General features: G+C 41.6%; 1 protein-coding gene across 1 annotated transcript in view; it reads right to left on the bottom strand.

Moving 5' to 3' along the window:
- The window catches only part of dlgap4b (discs, large (Drosophila) homolog-associated protein 4b), a 105698-nt gene that overhangs the window by 21443 nt on the left and 60570 nt on the right, over nucleotides 1-23685 (bottom strand). The window contains exons 3-5 of the mRNA XM_037101713.1: nucleotides 17321-17369; nucleotides 2148-3424; nucleotides 1795-2009 (exon numbers count right to left, since the gene is read on the bottom strand). Of these exons, the coding sequence (XP_036957608.1) occupies nucleotides 1795-2009; nucleotides 2148-3350 (1418 nt within the window). The 5' untranslated portion in view covers nucleotides 3351-3424; nucleotides 17321-17369. The remainder of the gene's footprint in view (nucleotides 1-1794; nucleotides 2010-2147; nucleotides 3425-17320; nucleotides 17370-23685) is intronic.

Here is a 23685-nt window from a genome sequence, read left to right as displayed (position 1 = left end):
GTCTTCCAGGATGACGCCATCGTGTTTCAGTTGAAAGGAGTATTTCTAACATTAACACTAAGTCTGGCACACCGATCAGAACTAAGCCCACTGTCAGAGTGTTTGCATAAAGTGCAGCAGTGCAACCTCTGAGCTTTAGACAACAAAAAACAACAACTGTCTTGTCTGTCTAGAAGGTCTTGTCACTAATGTTAAAACATCGAAAGTTGATTATTACTATATATCACATACATATTGTATATGTAAATATATCATATACTCTGCATGCATGCTGAAGGAAATTTAAACCCTGGTTAAATTTATTTAGGCGGACTGTATTGAATTTGTATATCTAAATGTATTGGCAAAAGAAAAACTAAAAAATAAATCCAAAATCCAAAATCCAACCCTGAGTCCCAAAAAGTTGGACAAAGAACAGAATGTAATACATCTGAATAAATTGCTAATCCTTCCTCATCAACTTTATTGACTTTTCTAAATATCTCCTATTTCTGAAATTGAAGGCAGCAACACGTTTCAAACAAGTTAGGGCAGGGGCAACAGACGACTGGGAAGATTGTAGAAAACACCTGTACTGAACATTTCACACTTAGACAAGCGATGTGTCATTGGGTCTGAAAGTGGCAACCTTGAATGGCTCTGTCATTCGCAAGCAAGGATAGAGAGAGGTTCATCACTACTTAACGCTTTGTAAATCCGTTTCTCAGTAAACACACTTCACGTGGAAACGTTATTGTTCTATTTTGAACTCATAAGAACCCATGGTGACATGCTTGTAATAAATACTTTATATGTCAGAAAATCTTTAAATGTCCTATTATAAATGTCCTAAAATGGGTCTTGGTTCTAATGGGTTAAGTAAGTCATGTTTTGGAAATCGGGGTTCTACAGTCGAGCATGCCGAGCGGGAATATCTATGGCAAGAGAGAAAAATAAATTGAATCATTAAAATTTCATAAATTTCTCAAGCAGATCCCTTCTGACAGTCATTTCAAAAAAAAACTTGGCAACACAGAAACTATTTTATCTTAGACAGCAGATGTGACTGCTGCCAAAAACTTTCTCTCACTTTAGGGCTTTGGGATTGTTCCTCTGCAAACGTCTGAATCACTCTGAGCTCAGAAATCTGACTCAACATTACAAAATACGACAGTTATGTCTTGCTTAAATTTGTATAACTTTGCCTTGGATTCAAATGATGGAATAAGAATGTATTTTCATTTCCATTTTCTGAAAAAGGCACAGTGAACTCAGATATGTCCCACTGCAACTGCTTTACATACTGTTGCTGCCTTCAAGAGGGTGTGTAATTCAAAGATAAGTGTGGCGCAGTGCCAGTCAGTTGGATGGATGAAGCTGATTTATGGTGATTTAGTGTTTGAGTGGAAACAAAAGTCAGTGTTATATTGTGTTACTTCCCACATGTTATCTGTATCTGTTTTGTGAGTTCAGCTACTGGAAGGTAAATCACAGATGAGATATAGTTGTAAGGCTGGCATGTGGATGACAGCAGGGTGTCTGACACCGCTGAATTCGACGCGTGAGTAAGCACAGCATGGCCTGTGTGTATTCGTGCGTGCATGTTGTATGCATTTGTATTTTGCAGCATGCTGGCATAGTGAGGCTGGGCGTGACAGTTTCCTTCCTGTAGACCCAGAATAGGTTGGAATAGCAGCTCATATTCCTCCTTGTTTGCATTTGAATATCACAGATTGCACCTTTAACATGTGGCCATCTCCCTTGCTGCTAAATGTGAATGTGCACTGCACAATAAGGCCTAGTCAGTTGCCTTACTTGCGTGGGGGTAGCTGGTCGCTCAGAGACTGCTGCGTAGCCCTGAGGTAGCTCTGGCGACGAGCGGCCGATTTTGGCGATGGTTTGGGGCTTCCCTCCGAGTCGTCGCTGTCTTCCATGTCTCCCATGGCCTTCACGTAGCTTCCACTGCGCATCCGCCGACAGGGGATTTCATTGGCACCCCCACTGCGGCCTAATGTGCTACTCCAATCACCCTACAGGCAGCATTAAGTAGATAAAATTAGTTTATATGTCATCCCTATATCACTGAGTTAGTGCTCTTGACAGTAGGATACTTTGAGCCTACGCATGGAAATGGGTGTTAATGAGCCTATAAAAATAGGTTTACTCACCCGCCTGCCAACCTGCAGGTAGTTGCAGGTTAGTTCCTGTTGGCAGGATTTGGACTTGAGCATGGACCTGTCCAGGGTAGCTGAGCCCTTCTGGATCACCTGTCTCGGCTGGCCCATGGTCAGTGTGGACCAGGACCCTCCTTTCATATAGTCATTATCATTTAATAGCAGTCCTCCTGTTCCACCTACTCCACCACCTCCTCCACTCCCAGGCATAGGAAGTGCCGGATACTTCATGTCGTTGCTGCTTTTGGAGGAGCTGATAGTGTTGTAGCCGCTGTGGATGTACCTGCTCTGGCCGCCCTGGCTGTCATGGCCGGTTGGACGCCCCAGAGTCATCATGGCCATGGTGTTGTGGTAGCTGCTCAAATCGCTGCTGTCCAGATCATCTGAGCTCCAGTACCCTGACATGTTGGAGCGTGGTCGTCTTTTGGCAGTTGCCTCTGATTTTGTACCCCGATCTTTACTTTTGGATCTACGATTCTGCTTCCCACTGTCTTCAGTGCCAGATGAGCCTCCACCACTGCCAGTGGAGCGTCCGTTGATGTTTCCTTTCATGTTGTGGCTCTCCAGTGACTGGGACTTTGCAAAGAGCTTCTGCACTGAGTGCAGCATGTAACGAATGCGACCAGGACTGTCTGTGCGCTGCTTGTCAGCAGCAACGGCAGATGTTCGATGGAACTGCAATGTGCTGAACCCGTCACGGCCTCCAGGTAGTTGCTTGTCAAAATCCAACAGACTGGGCGGTGCCTGGTTCTTAGTCATATGATGTGATATAGTTGCCGAGCCGCTTGTAATCATAGGTGTTCGTCCACTCAGCCCTGCCATGCCCATGCTCATCCCTGTCCCCATGCCCATGGACATGGATGTGCCCATGGTGCCTGTACTTATCCCCCCGATGCTGTCCCCAGGTGGAGAGAAGTCAGACTGGTCGTAGGAGTTGTAGTGAATCCTGGGAAAGGTGCTACTGTTGGACAGCTGGTTGTTGAGGGGCAGCATGCACTCTGGAGGAAGGGAGCCAGGGTTGGCTGATTGGTAGAGGTGGGGGTCCATGGTGCCATAGTGGTCCATCGTGGGGCTCAGTAGGTAAGGGCTGCGTGGCAGGGTGCTGGTCCTCTGCGTGTAGAGGGCGTCTGGATGGCCTGAGGGAGGTTCACAGGAGTCAGACAGGTGTCTGTTACGGTTGGTCCCCAACCCTTTCATGGTGGCGAGGAGGTCCAACCCTCTAGATGACCCCCAGGCCGAGTAGAGATGATTGATGACCTCGAAGGTGATTCCTAGAGAACAGAGTGAAAAGGACACAGCATGAGAAAGAGGAGAGAGGTTTAGAAAGAGACACAAAAATTCAAACTCTATCAGCTCGGCCACACACGCGCGCCCACTCCTGTGCCAAACCAGAACATAAACAGGCTAGCTGTAGGGCTGCGAGGGAAATACTGTGCAGTGGATGAGCCAACTTTCCACTGCTTCCCACAGTGAACATCTGTGTTCAAATGCTGGAAGAGAATGGAAAAACATAGTGTGGAACAATGATGTGCTGCAGCCAGTGGGCCAGGGCATACATTATGGGAAAAACAACAATCGCAGGCAGTCATCCGTAACTACAGACACCTCCACAGCTATGTGGGGCTACAGAACATGCCAGCAGCCAGTAAACAAATATCACATTTGGAAAAGAAGATTAGGAGAACATTATTTCACAGCATAAACACGTTCATTCAAGTGCACAAATGGACGAAAAAGACTTTGATTTTGGGGAATTGGATATTGAATCAAAAACATTTGCGAATAAAAAAAGTCTCTCTGCGTGTCCTACAGGTTAGCTGTGATACTGAACAGTCAAATCTTGAGAGAGCTCGTTCTTCCAGCTTGTAGCACTCTTTCTCCATCTGTTTCTCCTTCCTTCTCTTCCTCCACCGTTTCCTCGCTTTCCTCTTCCCACCTCCAGTGGGTATCCCTGGCACTGATCGCCAAGCTCCTGTCCTATCTTTGCACTGTGAGCCAAGGATGGCGGGATGGCAAGCTGGGCGCCAAGGGTGGCACCTCTTCTGATAAAAACGGTAGATGGTGAGGGTTGAGGGATACCATGTCAAGGCAGAGCAAATTATTATTATTGACAGGTATAATATGCAGTGCCTCCTTACTCGGCATGGGAAAAAATCGAACGTTCTGTGTCGGGGAGCAAGGGTGCTCTCGGCCTCAGGAAAATCGGATGTTTGAATAAATAAAGTAAACCTGTAAAATCTTCATCAGTCCTGCTGGGACAAAAGAGCTCTGCCCTCTATGTAAATATCATAATTGATAATCTATTCAAAACTCAACAGTGCACATGCTGCATCCTTATCTCTGTTGGTGTAGCGAGTTGACTGCAGTTGAATGGATAATGTTCTGCTTTGGGTTATCTGAAGCCCCAGAATTGACTTCACTACAGCATGCGGACCAATCCTCAAAGAGATTTGGGCCCTTTGTTGCTATTTTAAGGCATCACAAGTGTTTCCTGATTCCATCTGTCATCTATCATTTCTCTTGGCTGCTGCCCCATAGCTCAACCATCTAATATTCAGATGATCCCTCGCATTGTTGTGGTGTATATATAATAAAGTGAAACCACACTCTCCTCAAGTTTCTCTAGACGACTGATAAATAGTCGTTGTCGTGTATGATAGCAGGTAGTGTATGTGCATTAGACTGGACTAATATGAAGAACATGTCTTGCCATTAGAGCCCCTGGAGAGTTTTTCAGCCAACAAATCTAGAGGAAATTTAATTAAGTGGTAAAAAGTCAATCACATCAACACAGTATATTTGTTTTTGATTTATCCAGAGGTATGCAGGCCAGTGCCACCTCCAATTCATACGTTTACTGGGGATGTATTGCAAATTAATTTTCCTCATTTATACTTTCCAATACAAGGTTCCTGTTTCCTGTCAACTTTGCAGTCAGTGGCTTTCATTTCTTTCAAGTCCACAGTCCACAAAAGCTGTCATACTTTAGCCATGTCTTATTTTTGAACTAGAATGGCACTCAGTAGAGTGCATATCTCTAACAGTCTAGGACCAACAGTCTGCTTTTGTACGTGCTCATAGATACCAGCCTCCTTAATGTGCTGGATTAATTTCATCAAGAGCCATGCAATATCCCTGAGAAATTAACAAAAATGTCTCTCACCATGATAAAGAAAGCAAGAAAAAAAATCTTGAATCCGATTAACCAAACGTTAATCCATCATTGGTTTATGTGTAATTATGCTGACAAACCATCCAACCAACAAACAAACAATGGGACACAGGTGAAATCATAACCTCTGTTACACAGGTAAAAATGGCACCTACAGATCTAGTTATTAAAATGTTGTAGGGAAAGATGTTTCCTTTTAAATCTGATTTCAAACCTCCAGAGGGGGAGGAAATTAGAGAATTGCTCGTTACAGTAGACAGACAATAAATCAGGCAGGATGTTGGATATTAGTTCTCTTAAAAGATGACACTTCATTCCCAGCAACACAATGTGAATTGGTTTCAGAGAAAGGCACTAAGATGTTTTGTGTTACCTTGCTTTTATATACTGTAACACGTGCACACACACACACACACACACACACACACACACAGTACCTCAACACACTTCGAGCAATTAGCCATTTGCAAAAAAAATCTCCATATAAATTATAAGCCTGGCTTTCATGCCACAATTATTAGCATGCTGCAGGCGCAGACTCATTTAGTGTCATTAACAGAGCTTCTCTGAGTGTCATCTCCGCTGATAGGGTCAAATCCTCTAAATCCTTTTACACCACATTAGCTAACTGCCTCATATCCCGTCGTGACACGCCACTCAGCTAAGCTTAGCGTACCCTCCTCAATGTGTCAGCCACTGCGCCTACAAATGACAGTGATAGCTGCATTAATAATGGAGGCTGTACACTGCCAGTCAAAAGTTTTCAACACTAGTACATATACAAAACCTCAGCTTTTTTTCGTTGATGTGCAATTATTGTAGATAATTATACTATAGTGGTATAACAAGGCACCTTGAGCTCACCTGGATGACACAAAATACTCGAAAGTTGCTGCAGATAAGATGGTTTTCATTAAGCAGGGCTACTACAGTATCACTTACATCGGTGAAGAGCAATTCTAACCCACAGAAAAGAAAAATAAAAGATTCAGGTCAAGCTTCTGCTTTCACCAGCTTGTTGCTGGACAGACAAGTGTGTGTGTGCGTCTCAGTTTGTGTGCGCAATACACACAAGACAAGAGGGTTAACGTGTCTGTGTTTGTGTGTGTTTTTACACCCTGCTTGGAGCGTCTGGTGGCAGCATCTCCCTGCCTCGTGCACTGGGGAGCTGCCATCTGCTCTTCCAGTGGGAAAAGGGGCATTTGGCACCAAATCCAATTCATGACCTTACTCATTCTCTCAGTTACAACTATCTCAGATCCACTGGCAGTTCACACTTCTGACCAGAGGAGGGCGATCACATGCAATACAAGCTGGGCAGTGACTCTGCCAAGTACCATCACTCTCCCGATGTTTTCATGCACCATGTGTGCATGTTATCACTTATTGGCGTCAGAATTTACAGTGCATCAGTAATGAAGTGATATAAAGGTTGCAGTGGATGTCAAGAAAATGTTTAAATAATGATTAGAAGCAGAAGGTAACAGTCCCTGAATCCTCATCATCTTTAGAGGACTTCATTTGTTCTCTGATGATGTGTGTGTGTATATATATATAGATATATATATATATATATATATATATATATATATATATATATATATATATGTATATATATATATATATATATATATATATATATATATATATATGTATATATATATATATATGTATATATATATATATATATATATATATATATATATATATATATATATTCAGTCAATTTGGTTAAGTCAAGCTTAGGAGTTGAACAAGATGAACAACTTTGAACTATCTATTCTTTGCATTATAAATAAAATATTAAACATTTTGACATGTTTGAACCATGAAAGACAATCCGAGAAGATACAGAAGATCCATCCCTGTGACAGAACTAATGACAACTCATTTGAAATATAACAATGTTCAATACAGGTTTTATTTTTTACCATACAATGTATTCTGTAAGCTTATCATATAAGTTATTTTTAAATGTGAAGTGCCATTCAGAAAATCATGAATTCCTTTGGCTGTAATTAATGTTGTGAAGAGACAGTAGAAAATTTCCCTCTGGAAAGTGGAGCAGATGTATGGTTGAGGCTTGCATAAAATGGAGAAGTGCAAGTTTTAAGTACTTGAAGTGGCAACAGAAAACTACAAACTAAAAGCTCTGAGTTTGAGTTTATTCAGCCATTTAGTCTATAATGGAAATGGGGTGACTGCGTGCACAGTGACTGACAAAATAGTATGACTAGTGAACATGGATGGTTTCATTATTCTATATCCCATGCATTGTGCATTCGGCATTGTCTTCATAATGATACACTGAAGTAGAATACTTATCTGTTGCCAGTTTAAGCCTAGCTTTGAGTAAATGTACTGTACCAGTGGCACAAAGGGATAGATGCTTTGGGATTAAAGTGGTTGAACTGAATAAAAGATGTTCAATATCAGCACAAAATAAAGACACCTAAATTACTGGGGCACATTTGTGAACTTGTAAACTGACAAGTTTTCAAGTCTTATAATCTGCTAAGTACTTCATCATTCTGTCAATCTTGAACTAGTGCACCCATCTATTAACCATCTGTAAAACTAGTGTCTGCAGATATTTGATGGTGAAAAAGACCCGAAAATAATAAATAATGAAAAGTGAAATCTTCAACGTTTACTAATTTTACATATTTTCTGGCATAAAATAGCTCCACACAAATGGACGCCTCACTCCAAGACAAAGTGAGAATATTTATTCCCAAATATTTTCATTCACAAATGGAAGCCTTGCCATCTTGGAAATGTCCAAACTGAATCTGTATCAAAACATCTCTTAGTTGTCTGTCTAGTGTTGCCAGGTTTTTGGACTGGTTGCCAGTTTCTAGATTGGCGAGTCAGTGGGTGGCCAGATTAAGATGAGAGACTGAGCAAAGGACATCATCCCCTCATCTGAGCAACACTGTACAGAGAGGCGGTTTGTCAGAGAACAGCTCAGCCATTCAGTCAGCGAGCCCATCTGCTCCGAAGGCTTACAACACTGCCCTGGAAGACAGGGGACAGCTCTGTGTGAGTGCGAGTGTGATGTGTCCAAAGGCGGTGTGTGTTACACATAACAAGGGAGGCGAGTACTTACAGAGAGGAGGAAGGGACAGAAGGAAGTTACGGAAAAAGCTGTGGGGAGAAAGGTGTGGGTTTTGACGGCAGCGAAAATGAAAGCAATCTAACGGGAATGAAGGAGGTGTGAAAAATGAGTAAATGTGCTGTAAACCGAGCACTGGGGAGATGAAATATAAAGACAAGCAGAGGAAGAAAGAAAAAAAAAAGAGGAAAAAAAATCAGCAAGTCGGGAGGAACAGCACGGAGGAGGATGAACGAGAGAGGGTGGTGTCAGGAGAGCTCTGTCTTATGCATAAATACAGTTTTCAGCTGGAGAGATTGGATGCTGGAGGAGGAGATGTGTGTCAGTTTGGAGAGTGTCTGATGCATGTGTTTATCTCAGGAAAGGTGTGAGGGTGTAAATGAGTGTGAATATGTGAGGCATATGTGTGTGCAAGATAATAATTGCCTGCGACCGCTCGGAAAATTAGAATTTTCTTAGCTTTGTTTTAAGTTACGAGGCCTCATTTGAGTGAGACTCAATTGAATAATTTGTCAGTCACTGAACGCCTCCGAGTGCCGAGTGTTTGTGAGGGAAGGCGCAAACGCTCGAATGTATGTGTGTCACGTAATTAATAATATATAGTGTGTAATGTGTGTGCGTTCACGTGTGTTTGTGTGAGGCGGGGTAACCTTGTCCTAATTACACTCTATCTGTTCCATCAGTGCTGTGCTCTGGCCTATTTTCACAGCTATAAATTTACCACTCTCCCCTCTGTTGTGATAGATGACCCACTCATTTTAGCCCATCTCCGAAGACTGTGAGCCAGAAAGGAAGTCAGTGAACGACAGCAGCACCACTTCACTGCCTCTGACGGCCGATGGAACTTTCCATGTCCTCAAAACTACTTCTATGTGTTTGGTGCGTTAAAAAGCTGAGGAGTGATGTTGTTAGCAGGATGAGAGGGAAGCCTTGTATATATATATATATATATATATATATATATATATATATATATATATATATATATATATATATATATATATATATATATATATATATATATATATATATATATAAATAACAAGTGAATAAATTTAAGAGCTGAACGTGCCATCTGGAGAGTGTTTTGAGTGTTTTACATTTAAAGAAGCAGCTCTTCCTGGTGCTGATTATTCATGAATTTGTGGTGCTGATTACCATAAAATGTTCACAGTGGTTACTTTATTGCTGTGTATTTACAAGCATAGTTGAAACTGAATACACACTCTTTTATAGTTGCTGTGTTGACACTGTTCCTGACCTCTAACTTTGCCTGGAGGGGAGACAAGAGGTCAATGAAAAGATCTGTAATGCACTACTCCTGTCATGCTGTAAAACCAGCTCAGTTTCATATCCCACCCATTGTATTTTTTCAACAAAATGTACACATAAATAACATGTATATGCTAATATCCAGCGTCTCCCACAGCATCTAGGTCAGTTAGACATAATCTTCAAAGTTTGATGATGTAGTTATCCCTCAAACGTAATTTTTTTCTTCTGTTGTAGTATTAAGGGCAACACAATCTGAGTTGGGTGGGCCATACGCAGGACAACACCAGGGTTTGTGTCACATGTGTGACCAAGTGTCAACATTGATATGTTATGTTGTGTAAGCAAGTTGACTCACATACATTACATAAGATGTAAGTGATGTGATAGAACATTTCAAGGTATGATATTTTCCTAAACCTGACCACGTTTGTGCCTCATCCTAACCAAACCAAACAATGTTACACAGTCCCAAAGTCAAAATGTGTGAGGAATCCTACACAGTGATGAAATGACTCATTTTTGTTATGTATTTTCTTGAGTTTGGTGCAAGCGATTTTCTGTGGATCACTGCTAGAGTCTGGTTGATAAATAGGACTGAAAATAAATCCACTTTTCTCTAATCCTAAAAGTTGGTAAACGGCACAATCTGATGTGACTTGTGTCTGCCGGGCGCTCCAGACACAACACTCAACAAATGTTTTTTTTTTTGTTTGTTTTGCTCGAGACCCCTGAGTGGCAGAAGTTACATATCGTACGTTTGAGGCCACTGACCAATTTGACGAGTTGGGAGCGAGAAAATTGTTGCTATATTCAGTATTTCAGAAACAATTCAACAAGTTTTATGTGGTTGTAAGTGCTGAGGGCTCATGCAGCCCAATCGTTGTGTCACCTTGGAACTGAAGTGTTGAACTAGAATAAATAACCAAATACATTTTGCATATTTGTGTGAAAATGTGTCAGTTATCATGGCCATGTTCCAACATAGATCAAATACTCCCACACTTTGACCTTGTCAACGTGACTTTGTGGATCCACAGGGGCATTGGACCTGTAGGTGTGAAGACAACTGTGCACCACTGAGCAGAGTCACAAGCCAGACAATATAGTCAGTATATATAATGCAACTTAACAGTCCTGTTTGTAAACTAATCAAGGCTGTTTCTCGCTGACTGAGTTGCGGTTTTTCAAAACTCACATGCCTATATGCCCTGAGAATGCATTATCTTGCATTTTAATAATCTCTGCATAAGAAGTTTGACTCCAGTGTCAGAAATGCGGGACATGATCCAGCGCAAATACGTTTCAATAGTCAGCAGAAGCTAATTTGAGGCTTCAAGATAGTCAAATCAAGTGGATATAAATCCAGTTACTGAGCATGAAATTCACCGTATGTTCTTGCTTATCAGCAGGCAGGATTTTAACAAATTGAGTTTTGCACTAAAAAGGCTGTAACTTTATAACATACCAATTTAATTTAAGCTAATTGCACAAAAATGAGGACTGTGGGATATCTCTTTTACACTGAACATTTTTGAGAAGGAATATCTTTGTAGACATGTTGAGCAGGAAGGATGGTAGGATTATAAATTCAAGGTGGCCACTTCTTATGTACTTCACCTTTAAATATACAGGAAGCAAGAGTAGTTACTTTATTACCTCTGCCAAGGGGGTAATGCTTTCACTCTTGTCGAAACTTGGATAGAGGATGGTTCCTGGTTGAAAATAGACTCTAATAACTTTTGGTGTGGCTTCGCATAAATGGACAGATCCGGTCATAGTTTTTGCTCACTTTCTTTAACACTGTGAAAAAGGCTGTTTATCAACATTTTTGTGCATTTCTCAGGGATTAATGCATGGATCTCCAGGTGTATTAACGTGGCTGTCATCTATGTGTTGGTACAATTAGCTACAGGTCCTACATCTGGTAAGCTTAAGTAATGGTTAGCAGTTATGAGCAGTTTATATTTAGAGTTATCAAGGCCTATTGAGTTTGATGTTGGATTAGGCTTGATTAAATTAAAGGGGGCTTTTGGGACTTGGCAGAGGTATGCGCTCTACTGAGTGCCATTCTAGTTTGAGAGTGTATTTTTATATTTGGGAATAGCACATGGGATGCGTGTCTCTTGCTGGGTCGAGTGTGCAGGAAAGCACAGTGGGAGGAGAGGGTTGTGGGCTACAGCTGCGGCCTCGATCTCTAGATTCAGGGCAAATCAGAAGGACTAATGCAAGCAGACATGGAGACATACACATGTGCATGCACACACTCAGACACTAGCATTGTTTTTCTTTTTATGAATGCACATATATTAAGACACTTGAATGCAAAGTTGCCATTCAAAGTCATGCTCGCACACAGACACACAGACACACACACACACCACCACCCACACGCAGGATAAAGATCCATTTCAAAGACTAAAACGTTAACTAGAAACCTCAGCTGCTCTTTGATATCTAACCATCACATCAGATCAGAGAAGTCTATCTCTAATTATATGTTATGGCAAACATATACACCAATGATTAATGCTTGAAGTTCAGGTCGGTAATCAGCCAGTCTTTCATCTTTTCGCCCAAATAGAACTGAGAATGACCTCCAGTATGCAAGACATCGTCAAATGAAGGGATAAGAAGAGGTTTGATGTTTTTATCATGAATCAACTTTTACAAGACCTGAAAGCGTTAATGAAAGCTTTCAAATCCTATTCCAAAGCTTCGGCTCAGTGACGTCCTGTGCTGTCTCTGTGAGTCGCTGCATTTGCATTTGTGTCTGTGAGCTATGAGCTGACTCCCACAGCCTGTTATGAACAGCCACAGCACGGCTATAAATCCCACCAGGATAAGCCCTAAACCTCACTTTTAAATGCCCTTGGCCTGACACACAATAGCCATGCTTCAGTCTAATACATCCACACAGCCGAGACTTCCTGCTGTGAAAAGGAAAAGGTGAAGAGTCACTTCCTGTGGAGATGTGATGGGTAGGGGAGGACAGGGGTCCCCTCTGGACACCAAGTGGGTCAACTCTGCATTCATGCCTCACAATCCCCACGTCACAATAATACCCTAATGGCTGCCTGTCAACCAATCAACCACACAGGGATGAGCCGTTGCCATGACAACTGTCATAAAGCCAGCAGGACGGGCGTGTGTATATATATATATATATATATATATATATATATATATATATATATATATATATATATATATATATATATATATATATATATATATATATATATATATATATATATATATATTAGGAGATACAGCCCTCGGACTATAAAGTCACATGGATGTTACACCTCATTTAGAAGGAGAGCTGAGATTGAAAGAAATCAGCTTTGCAGGTATTTGGTAACAAACCACAGAACTGGACAGGAGTCTGTACAAAATGTAATTGCAATACATCCAACAGCTGTTGAGATATTTCAGTCTGGACCAAACAGGTTGAATGAGCCATCTTGTGATCTACGCTGCTAGCATGGCTAGAAATCACCCCGAGTTAATACAAACTCATCCGTAATCTCTGGTCCTGCAGCATTATTGATAAAACCTTCCCCGACACCATAGAACATTTTGATTTAGTCAGCTTCATGTAACAAAATTCAGACCTTTAAAAATCCCCTCCCATCAGTTTCCATGTTTTGGTCTTCATTTGACATTAAATGAGCTTTGCCATTATTTGTAACTCAGTCCATGAAAATCCTTGGTGTCAAATGTTCAGGGGATTCAAGGAATATTTGGGCTAATATTTTGCTTTTTATGCAGCAGTTGTTGTTTACAGCAACACGCAAGCAAGCAATACATTATCTGCCTGCATGCAACCAAAGCCAGCCCACACTGCCTCAGACTACAAACAGACTTCAGATGAAACACAGAATCCTTCAGCTACCAAAATCTTGCCCCTTGCACGATATTCACTGGTATGGACTCCACAAGATTGGGGAAACACCTGCCCCCAATCACACCTCAAAGCTTTTCAAGAACTACTTAAAGGTGGTCCTGACTCTCATGGACTTTCCTCCACCGCCACCTAACCTCAACCCCATTCATGGGGGCACTTGAGGAGCAAGAAAGCCAAGCATTCTGTGACATCGCAGGAAGCTTTGTGAGACACTGTCGAATCATGCTGGGATAACATGAGTCATCAGGTTACGCACAAACGTGTGGAGTCCGTGCCAGCTTGAGTGCATGCTGCCATTTAAGCAAAATTACCATATCCTGCGTCAAAGAGGACGCACAGTACATTCTGCCATGATGTAAAAACACGAATCCTGTTCCTTCTATTTGGGACGGTTTAATGCCCCACAGCTGAGATTTTCACCCAGCTGGGATTTGGATTCTTAACCAAAAATTCAACATCAACTCAGACAGCTGTAAAAAAAAAAAAAAGGAAATGACAAGCTCTTTTGTCCTGTTGTGATGTTCCAAGGTGTGATTTATAAATTAGAGGCTGTTTTACAACATTAAACAGTAAGACTGCTTAATCAACCGGCCCCCATGAGGCTCCATTCCCATTGTGGTTTGAACATCACCACTGAGACTCATTACCATGTTAAACTGCACTGAGGCAGGTAATGTGGATCTCTGCTGATAGGATTTCTGAGTCAGAGAGGATGTTGACCTTGACATAGTAACACAGAGTGACATTAATTAATTTCTTACATGTTCTGTTCGCCGTGCGAGTGGGCTTCACGCTCGCAAGTGAGTTCGCCTCGGCGTATTAGAACTATATCCATTTAACAAATGTTTTCTCTGCTGTGACTCATCTAAAAATACACAGATTGCAGTGGTAACGGTACATTTGATCTCCTGGGGATAACCTGCGATTCTTCCTTGTTTTCCAGGCATCATGGATGACAAAAAGGTAGAAAAAAATACGCTGGTTCCCATCACGTCTTAAACCTGTGAAACCGAGTTCATGTTCATTGTGTAGGACAAAGGGGGGACTTTCACGCTGTCCTAGTCTGACTGAAAACGCGTGTCCAAGTCAGTTCATTTGCTCACTTAAGAGGCCTTATAATAGCACAGGATGAGCACCTTACAGTGCATGCAGTGCATAGCATGAGACAAGAAAGGAGAGAAAGAGTGACGAGACAAAAGGAAGTTCTTCACTCTGATTCAGGGAAATTGCCACAGTCTCCTTGCCTTTGTGTGCAGACAGCCAGGAGAGAGTAATGCATCAATCACAGCTGTCCTTTGCAGCCCCGCTCTCCTGCCTGCATTCTCATTCACAGAGCGAGCCCGGCTTTGATCGCAGCGTTTCAATATTGTGGTCGTATCCTTTCTGTCTTTGCTCTGCGAAGCTATCATTGATCTGATTATCCCTCCGGCAAACCCTGCCTGTCTTACTTTGACCTAAAAAAAGGAAACGCACGAATTAATCCGCCACAAAGCAGGTTGTGTGGTTAATTTGTTATCTATCCACGGCGCACCTTACTGTACAAAAGCTGGTGTCAAATGCAGCCTCCAGATCCAATTCCAACACCTCGAGCATGGCCTATTGTGTGTGTGATGTCAGCTTCACACTCTCATCCTTCACCCCGGGGAGACTCCCACCAGGGGCCTTATGGGAAGGATTGAGAGGAGTCCTGCAATTGGAGCTCCCTGTTATCTCCAAACCGCAGCAACACATCTGGCAGGACCACTGTTCCCGCAGAACTGTGTGCACATGTGTGGGTCTGCTGAGGTGCACGTGTGCCCGTGTGTGTGAACTGAGGATCTATATTTATATGCAAATGCCTGTCCCGCATTGCATGTGTGTGCTGCGATATAGGCAGGGTGGATGTAAATATTTGAGAGAAAACTACAAAGACTGTTGTGCGTGATGGAACGAAGGACGGCGGCTTGACATTGAACATGTGGCTGTATGTGAGAAGTGGTCATGGTTGTGGGTATAATACTTGAAATGAATCAGTGGCGGGATGGAGTAGAAACATTATATATGCCCTGCCAAGCTACATCCACATGTGCATGTGCTGATACTTCTAATTCTAAGACCCGAACATAGAGGCCATTTGCTTGTTCCAGATCAAACATTACACAACCCTCCAGACACAATCTTCAATTTGCATGATAATACAACCAGCTTTCACCTATTACTGATTCAAATTACACTATTAGAATGTCCAATTACACCTAAAAATGTTATTTTCTTGAAATAAGTGAAAAAATCTGCCAGTGATGGAAAGTAACTAAGTCCAATGTACTTAAGTACTATACCTGTGCGCAATTTTCAGGTACTTCTACTTTAAGAGAATATTTCACTTCACTACATTTTTCAGAGGAATATTGAACTTTTTACTCAGAATAACTTTTTTTAGCAGCTTTCTGGTCATGGTTTGGGTTCTCACCGCTCTTTATTTCCAACCTCTGCAGGACGCGCTTTTCAACAAAACAGCTCAGATAAACCAACTGAACAATTTAGACAGCAGACTGACAAAGTCAGTGACCATGGCTTTCACGACGCCAGGTGTCGCAAATATAGGGGAAGTCCCTCCCCTTCCAGCTTCAAGCATGGAAACTTGGTGGTTATTGGCACACATGTGATGTTTGTCAGGTTTGCAAGTCAAGAACACTGCAGCTTGTTGTGAAGATGTACACCTACAATGTCTCACTCGCTACACATCACCAATATCCCCTCGGAACAGAAAAGACAGTCAAAAAAGGTAAAAATCCCAACATGTATGGTCATATTGACAGCTACAGAAATACAAATGGATAGTTAGTTTTGAGAGCGAGTTAATATGTGGGAGGGGCTCAACAAGGTTTCTGTTGTGGGTTTCATATCACTTGTGGCAGCAGTCTTTCTAGTTAGTTAAAAATGATTTGTCTCTTGCCATTTACTACAGTACATAATTTATTTTTATGTGTTAGCTGAGTTTACAGCTTATTGCACTGAAATCTGACAACAAATGGGACATTTTATTCCTGTGTATTTATTACATGGGCAAGAGTTTTCTAGAAATCCATCTACTTTTCACTGCACGCATTTAAAGACGTCTGCACACTTGTTCCTATCATCTAACTTTCTTATCAGTGGTTCTCTGAGAGCTGCAGCTTCTTATCTCTGCTGTGAGCAGCACTGACCGACGACACTGCCTCGGGAACTGCTTGAAAGCTACTACATCAGCTTCCAGGTGTAGAGAGAGCCAGTGCTACTGGGTCTCAAATGCGAGCACTGACGCGTCTGGAAAACTCACTGGAAAGTCTTGCATCCTCATCCATTATTGATAGTGCCTTAAGCCTTCCTTGTGCTCGGGATGACAAACACAGCCAGAAATGGCGACTCTGTAGCGTAATACTGAAGGAAGGGTTGTGTTTGAAATTTGAATTTCACTCGCTCATCCTGTAGTGAGTCATCCTTTGATGTCCCATCAGTGTGTTTGCAGGGAATAGCAATTAGCCCCTAATAAATGAAGCCAGCGGTGAATCCCGCCCCCGATGGTTAGCGAGGAGAAGGCATTTCTTAAGGTCGGGGGTCCAAGGCTGCGGCTCTGTGCGTGCATGAGTGTTTGTGTACTCAATTACAACTTCGAGTCAGTTCAATTAAATTAAAAGCAACATTACCGGTTGAGTGCTGAGGTCAGGCAAAGGACTTACATTGGCAGCTCATTTCTCAGAGGCCTCGGTCTGAGTAGGAGGAGGTTTCCTGAAAGAGATACGAGCAAAACCGTGTCAGTGTTTATGTGTGTTACGAACCCATACAACGCTGTCATGCTTTACTTGTTCACCAACAGGGACATCTGAGCACATTTTGATTCAGACACACACACACACACACACGGACACACGCAGAGCGGAGGCTAAGGCTTTGCTGTACAACACCGCGAATCGGGTTAAAATAATCTGATTGAGAACCAGTGCTCGAGGGCAACTTGTGTTCAGGCTCAGGCCAGGAAAAAGTCTCAGCAAGCGGCTCCACCTTGTTGTCTACTCCACTCCTCTCTGCCCTACTTTCTCTCTCTCTTCCTCCTCTCCCACACCTCGGAGGGTAGTACAAAGGCGCCGACTCGCTTTAGCACATTTCAATCACGGCAGTCTCCCACTCATCCATATTCCAGTCGCTTTTATAACACCTGCAGCGTTACAGAAGCTACGACAATGTTGCATCGGGGCTCTTTTCACCTCAAGCCTCTGCAAACAGACGCGCACTCGCCATGTGTCCTGTCTGATAACGCTACAGAGTTCCGGACACAGGATTGTGTGTGCCTTTGCACATCTACAGTATTCATGTGTATGTGAGTGTTTGCTGGAGTTGATCACACTTATTTCCTCGCGCCTTCGTTCAGTGTGTGTTACAACCCCGTCAATCACACTAGAAACATTGTCTCTGTTTTCTTTTTTTTTCTTTCTTTCTTTTTTTTTTTATCATTTCCACTGTCAGAGAGGGTGTTCAAGCAACTACACAAGCCCATACTTTGACAACCGCCATCTAAAATCTGTGGGAGAATGCCTCTCCTGAGGTCATACATCAAACTGCATTATGGATTCCTCTTTTTCTCTAGAAATCCGCAAGAAGCTGCTTTTGTTCATCAGCCCCACAAGCACCGAGACATACAGTGTGTAGAAAGGTATAACCTTGATGTTAATCGTCAGATGTTGCTGTGTTTCAGTATTTTTAGCCACTGATTCATTCCCTTATGCATATTCAACCTCACAACATTCACAATTCACAGCATGAAAACTGTGAATATTCTCTGTGATATTTTGTCCACTCATGCGGTGGGAGTCTTTGATGGTGGCAAACATACAAGGACACCCAAGAGAGGGGATGGCACATACGCAACACCAGCTTTCAATGCAGCACTTCCTGTTCCTGTTTTTAAACGTGGTGACACATGAACCCTGTTTCCAATCAAAGTACTTGAAAAAGTCCCAGGAACTTATTTTCAAGGAACTTTTCCTTAGTGTGGAGTTAAACTTGGTGACCTTTGACCAGCGAAGATGCAGCCAATCTTCTGAAATCTGACTGGCTTACCAAGTTGTAAAATGCCTGATGGGCATGTTTGAAAGTGCAACTATTTGGGCAAAAGTCTAAAAGAAAAGCATCAAGGAATTGGCAAATATGAATACAGGATGAACCCAAATTCCCACTGAGAAACAGCCATGGACCAAAAAAATGTTGATCTGTCCCTTTGGTTGAAGGTGTAGGATGCCCTGAAGGAGGCGTTTGAGGTGGAGGAAATACAAAATGTCATGTTTCCTGGCCAGACAGTTCAGAACCTGAACATCCATCACCACAATTTGTCAAAACACTGTGGTTAGCTCTGGTATTCTGGACAGAGTCAACAAACACCAAACTCCAAAGTGCTGTGACCTTTAGCATTAAAATGTCACACAATAAAAATGCACACAAGTACGCACGCACGCACACGCACGCACGCACGCACGCACGCACGCATGCACGCAAACCTCTAGCAGTGTTAAAGGTCGGTCAAAATTCTCCCTCACTTGCACAGTCACAGCTACACCAGGAAGCCACGCGGACTCCTCACACTTCCTGAGAGAACAGAATTTCTCACATTTTTAGCGCTCATTCATAAAGATGAAGTCGAATCCAAGACAAATGAAGGGCACGTTATGGAGTTTTGGGGATTGAATCGGGAATGGGCTTAATGCCAAGCCACTCTTCTCCCACTTCATCGCACACTGCGGATTCGAGGGACTAGTGTCATACTGCACTCTCCGGTGCAGACTTTGTTGGGGGCAGAGTAAGATAAATTAGAAATGAGATTGAGAAACAGATTGAGGCATCAGGCCAGAGGGATCTGCTGATTGGGCTCTTCATTTAGGGAATGCATTATAAATGTCTGTTCGCGGGCTGTGGAAAATCTCTCTGGCTGATGGAAATTGGCCTCAATTGAGAGACAATTACATTAGATTAGATGTTTTGGATTTTGCAGCTACATTGAGTGAACTGATGATGGAGGATTACTTTTTAGCACAGCAGATGTCGCACAGAAGGAAAAGTGTAGTTCATAATGAATAAAAAACAACATTTATTTAGCAAACATCTCTGTGATATAGTTTTCAGTGAATGAACTTAGATGAAGATTCTCTTGATAATTATTGGATCGACTGCAGTGAAACGCTGATCTGGTGAACGTTTCATGTAGCTTTAAAACAGAATGAAAAAAAACTTTGCTTGATAACCTCAAAGCAGCAAAACTACTGACATTACCATCGGCCTTAGGTGTGTTTGTGTTTAGTGCTGCCTATAGTCTTCCTCTAATACTCCTACAGGTCTGGTATGGTCATTCAGTGGTGTCACTGGTTACTCAAATAGTTATGGTGATGATGACAACTTCTCCTTACACTTAAATGTGTTGCAAAATAACAACACTTTCAAAGAGTTTCGGCCCATGTAGGAATACAAAAATTAAGTGGTATTACAAGCATAATTTGTAATATCTCAAATACATTATATTATATTATATTATATTATATTATATTATATTATATTATATTATATTATATTATATTATATTATATTATATTATATTTTCTTCTCCAAAATGGAGGGACGAGAGCCAAAGTTATGGAAGTAATTGGCTCTAAATCAAACACTTCCTTGTTGTTACTTCTCAACCATGAATTCCAATTACAGCAGAACCTTAAGGTTAGTATATTCAGGTGCATTATCAAGCAGACGCCGATGATTCAATGTCCTCAAATACAATATGTAAATTATGCTCATAGCTCACATAAATGCTGTGGGAACTATATTGAGCTGAAGAGGAAAAGGCTGGTGTGGAGGCCAACAGGCATGAGAGCCCTTTAGAAATCTGTTGGGCCATTTCACGGAGATGAGGACGAGAACTTCTCCTACTTATACATTTTGTAGTATTCAGGGAGCAGATGGGAGGCAACTTGAGTGTGACTGAAGATGAATCCCACAAATGAGGCAGTGTGACAACGCTTTTGGAAAGAATCACACGCTAATTCCAAAAATCTCTGCATGTTATAATTATGCCAATGACTCAGTATCTGGCAGCGGATATGGCGACTTGATAAAATGTGACCACTGAAATAATGGAACTTCTGTGTGTGTGTGTGTGTGTGTGTGTGTGTGTGTGAGTGAGAGAGAGAGAGAGGTGTGAGTGTATATGACAACAAAACATGTGCCAGCATTATGTTCATTGGGCGGGTTTTTTAAAATAATTATTTTGACTTCATTTGATCTTGAGACAAAGACACGTTGAGTAATCAGTTTGCTTCAAGCTGAGGCAGTTCCAATAAAAGACGTACCCTGTAACTTTTGTTATTTCATGAGGAGCAATCACTTAGTAATTAACCGAATGTTACAAGATGTTATCAGAATTCGCTGCTGATGGCCTGAAAAGCTTTTTTGCATCTTTCAGTGAACGGTTGCCGCACTGTTCAGTGTTATTGTCTTTTTTTTCCTTTCTAGTTCTTCAATTAAATTGTCTTCTGAAGGTTGCAGTCTGTAATTCATCGTGTCGGTGAATCTCATTGATGAGCCATACTCAAAATGTTAAACACGCTGTCTTTCACTCTTTGTGCCCTATGTTAACGATGCAAATGCAGCAACAAGTGCGGTCGGTTTTGTGTCTCCAAGTGCACCTACTATTTAAAGTGCAAAGAGGGGCTGGGTGAGATGGTCCTGCTGCCTTCAGCTGTGCACAACAGATACTGTGAGAGTACCATAGAGAATAAAGAATAAGAACTTATATTAACTTATAAATCAATGCAGGCCGCCTCTTCAGCATTTTAAACACATAAAACATTATTTTGATTGATGATTCTGAGGAATTTCATCCCAGCCACTGAAGACTGATTGATGCCTTATTAATGTTTTATGCAACATTATGTTACAGCTGCACATTTGCTGGAGTATTTCATTTTCTCTTGTTGACAAAATCGTCAAACAGATGCTACGCCAAAAAAAAAAAAAAAAGACCCAGTTACCACCAAACAACCTACAACTCACTTTATGCCATCTCATTCCAAAGAATCTCTAACCTGTGCACTCTGCCCTGTGGTGAAATCCCTCACAACCAGGGAAAGTATGTTGTGGTAAGGATGACTCTTTAATTATTAACTATACAAATGCATTGTCATATTTTATAATGTTCTACTGGCATACATTTTGAATTCTTCTTCAGATAGATAGATACATAGACAATTTAAATCAGACTAACTATTTAAAGGTCCAGCGTGTAGGATGCAGAGGGATCTATCGGCAGAAATTAAATATAATAATATGTTCATTTGCATGACATTACCTGAGCCTAAGAATAATTGTATTTCCATTACCTTAGAATAAACCTTTTATTTTTACAGAGGTAGCTGGTCCTTGTCCATGTCCTCCGTCATGTTGAAACGCCATGTTTCTGCAGGAGCCCAGTAAGGAGGGACCTTTCATGTTTCATTTTTAGAGGCAATGTAAAGGAGTGTGAGGCACTTGGTTGCAATCTGCTATGTCAATGCTAGACACCTCTTACTCCTCCACACCGGACCTTTAAGTATGACTTTCTTGTAAAAGAAACATTTCATTTTTCACTCTTAAAAAAGTCCATGTGTGTCCCACTGAGCCCGTGTGGGAATAGAACAGGTCATCGTCTGGAAAACTCACAGTGAGCGAGTGGGTGTATTGATGATGTGAAGATTGCTTTTCAGGGTTTCGGTGCCAACTATGTGTAGTGTTTACATCAACACAGATGATCACTACAGATGAGTCCTCCTCCTTCGCCCTCTACCCCGCACTGAATCCAGTGACTTCTGTTGTTTGCTACATGTGAAAGTGCAACTCCTGACATTGTCCAAACTTCACATGTTGAAAGGATAGAAACTCTTGCAGAAAATCACAAAGCGTTTGAGGCCTATACCGTCTGTTTTCATATTCCTTCTTTGAACCTCCTGCTCTGAGCAAGGGGATGAAGTACAGAGAGAGAAAGTCCTGGAAAAAAAAAACAGCCAGCTCAGCCCATCCTCAGGGCTAAAAAGTCACACACAAGAATAAGTTTAAAACTGGTACAGTGGATGCCAAGTTTCTGTTCTTGCCCATCTTTAGAACTTTAATGAGTTTGCACTTTGGTTTCAGAAGTTCTAAATAAACCATTAAGTCCTCAGGGATGCAGTGTCAGGGCTAGACAAAGATCAATGGGTCTTTTTCTTTATCTTTTCACCAGACCTTGAATCACCCCAACCCAAGACTCAAAATACAGTAAAATATTTGACTTAAACACCACCAGGATTCAATACTCTGTCTCCAGCCCCTGAAAATAGTTCTCAGTGGCACCATCACACACTGCATCCCAAACGGACAGTGATGTCCCCTGATCTGATAACTCAAACAATATTAGTAAACGATTAAGGGAATAAAGAAGCAGATAAGTTAATACAATTCTAATCCTTAACCACCATGTTTTTACCATGCTGTCAAAGTTGGCGCAATAATATGGCAAATTCCTCTTTACGCTGTACATTTTTTAAAATGTACATTGAACGCACACACGTTGCAATAATAATGAACAAACATTTGCATAAAGCAAGCATATCTGTCCACTTCCCTATTGATTAAAGTATCAAAAGCATGAAAATATCGGTTGAAGGTTCATTTCGAATAGAGAAAAAATGTGCCATTAATTCCCGATGAATCTGGAGTTAACTACAGACAATCACAATAAAGAATTTTAATCGATTGTCAGCCCTGCTTCTCACACGTCATCACAATTACATTATTTCCTTCTGTGGTCCATTTTAGTTTAACATTTTGTAATACTGTAAGTGACTGAATGCTGCATTGAGCGACGTCTTTGATTTTGCTCATAGGCTTCCAACAATGTCTGCATATTAACACCTTTTTTGTACTTTTCAAATCTGTTCAGAGAAAATTTTCAAACTTTGTCAACCATTTCCTGCAGATGTTTCAATTTGGTCAGTGGCTGTTTCCACCTGGAAACAGGAATCAATTAATTATAATTGCTTTAACCTTATATCAA

This window comes from Acanthopagrus latus, chromosome 6 (assembly GCF_904848185.1).
Source record: "Acanthopagrus latus isolate v.2019 chromosome 6, fAcaLat1.1, whole genome shotgun sequence".
Classification (NCBI taxonomy): Eukaryota; Metazoa; Chordata; class Actinopteri; order Spariformes; family Sparidae; genus Acanthopagrus; species Acanthopagrus latus.
This window is presented reverse-complemented; position numbering and strand designations above follow the sequence as displayed.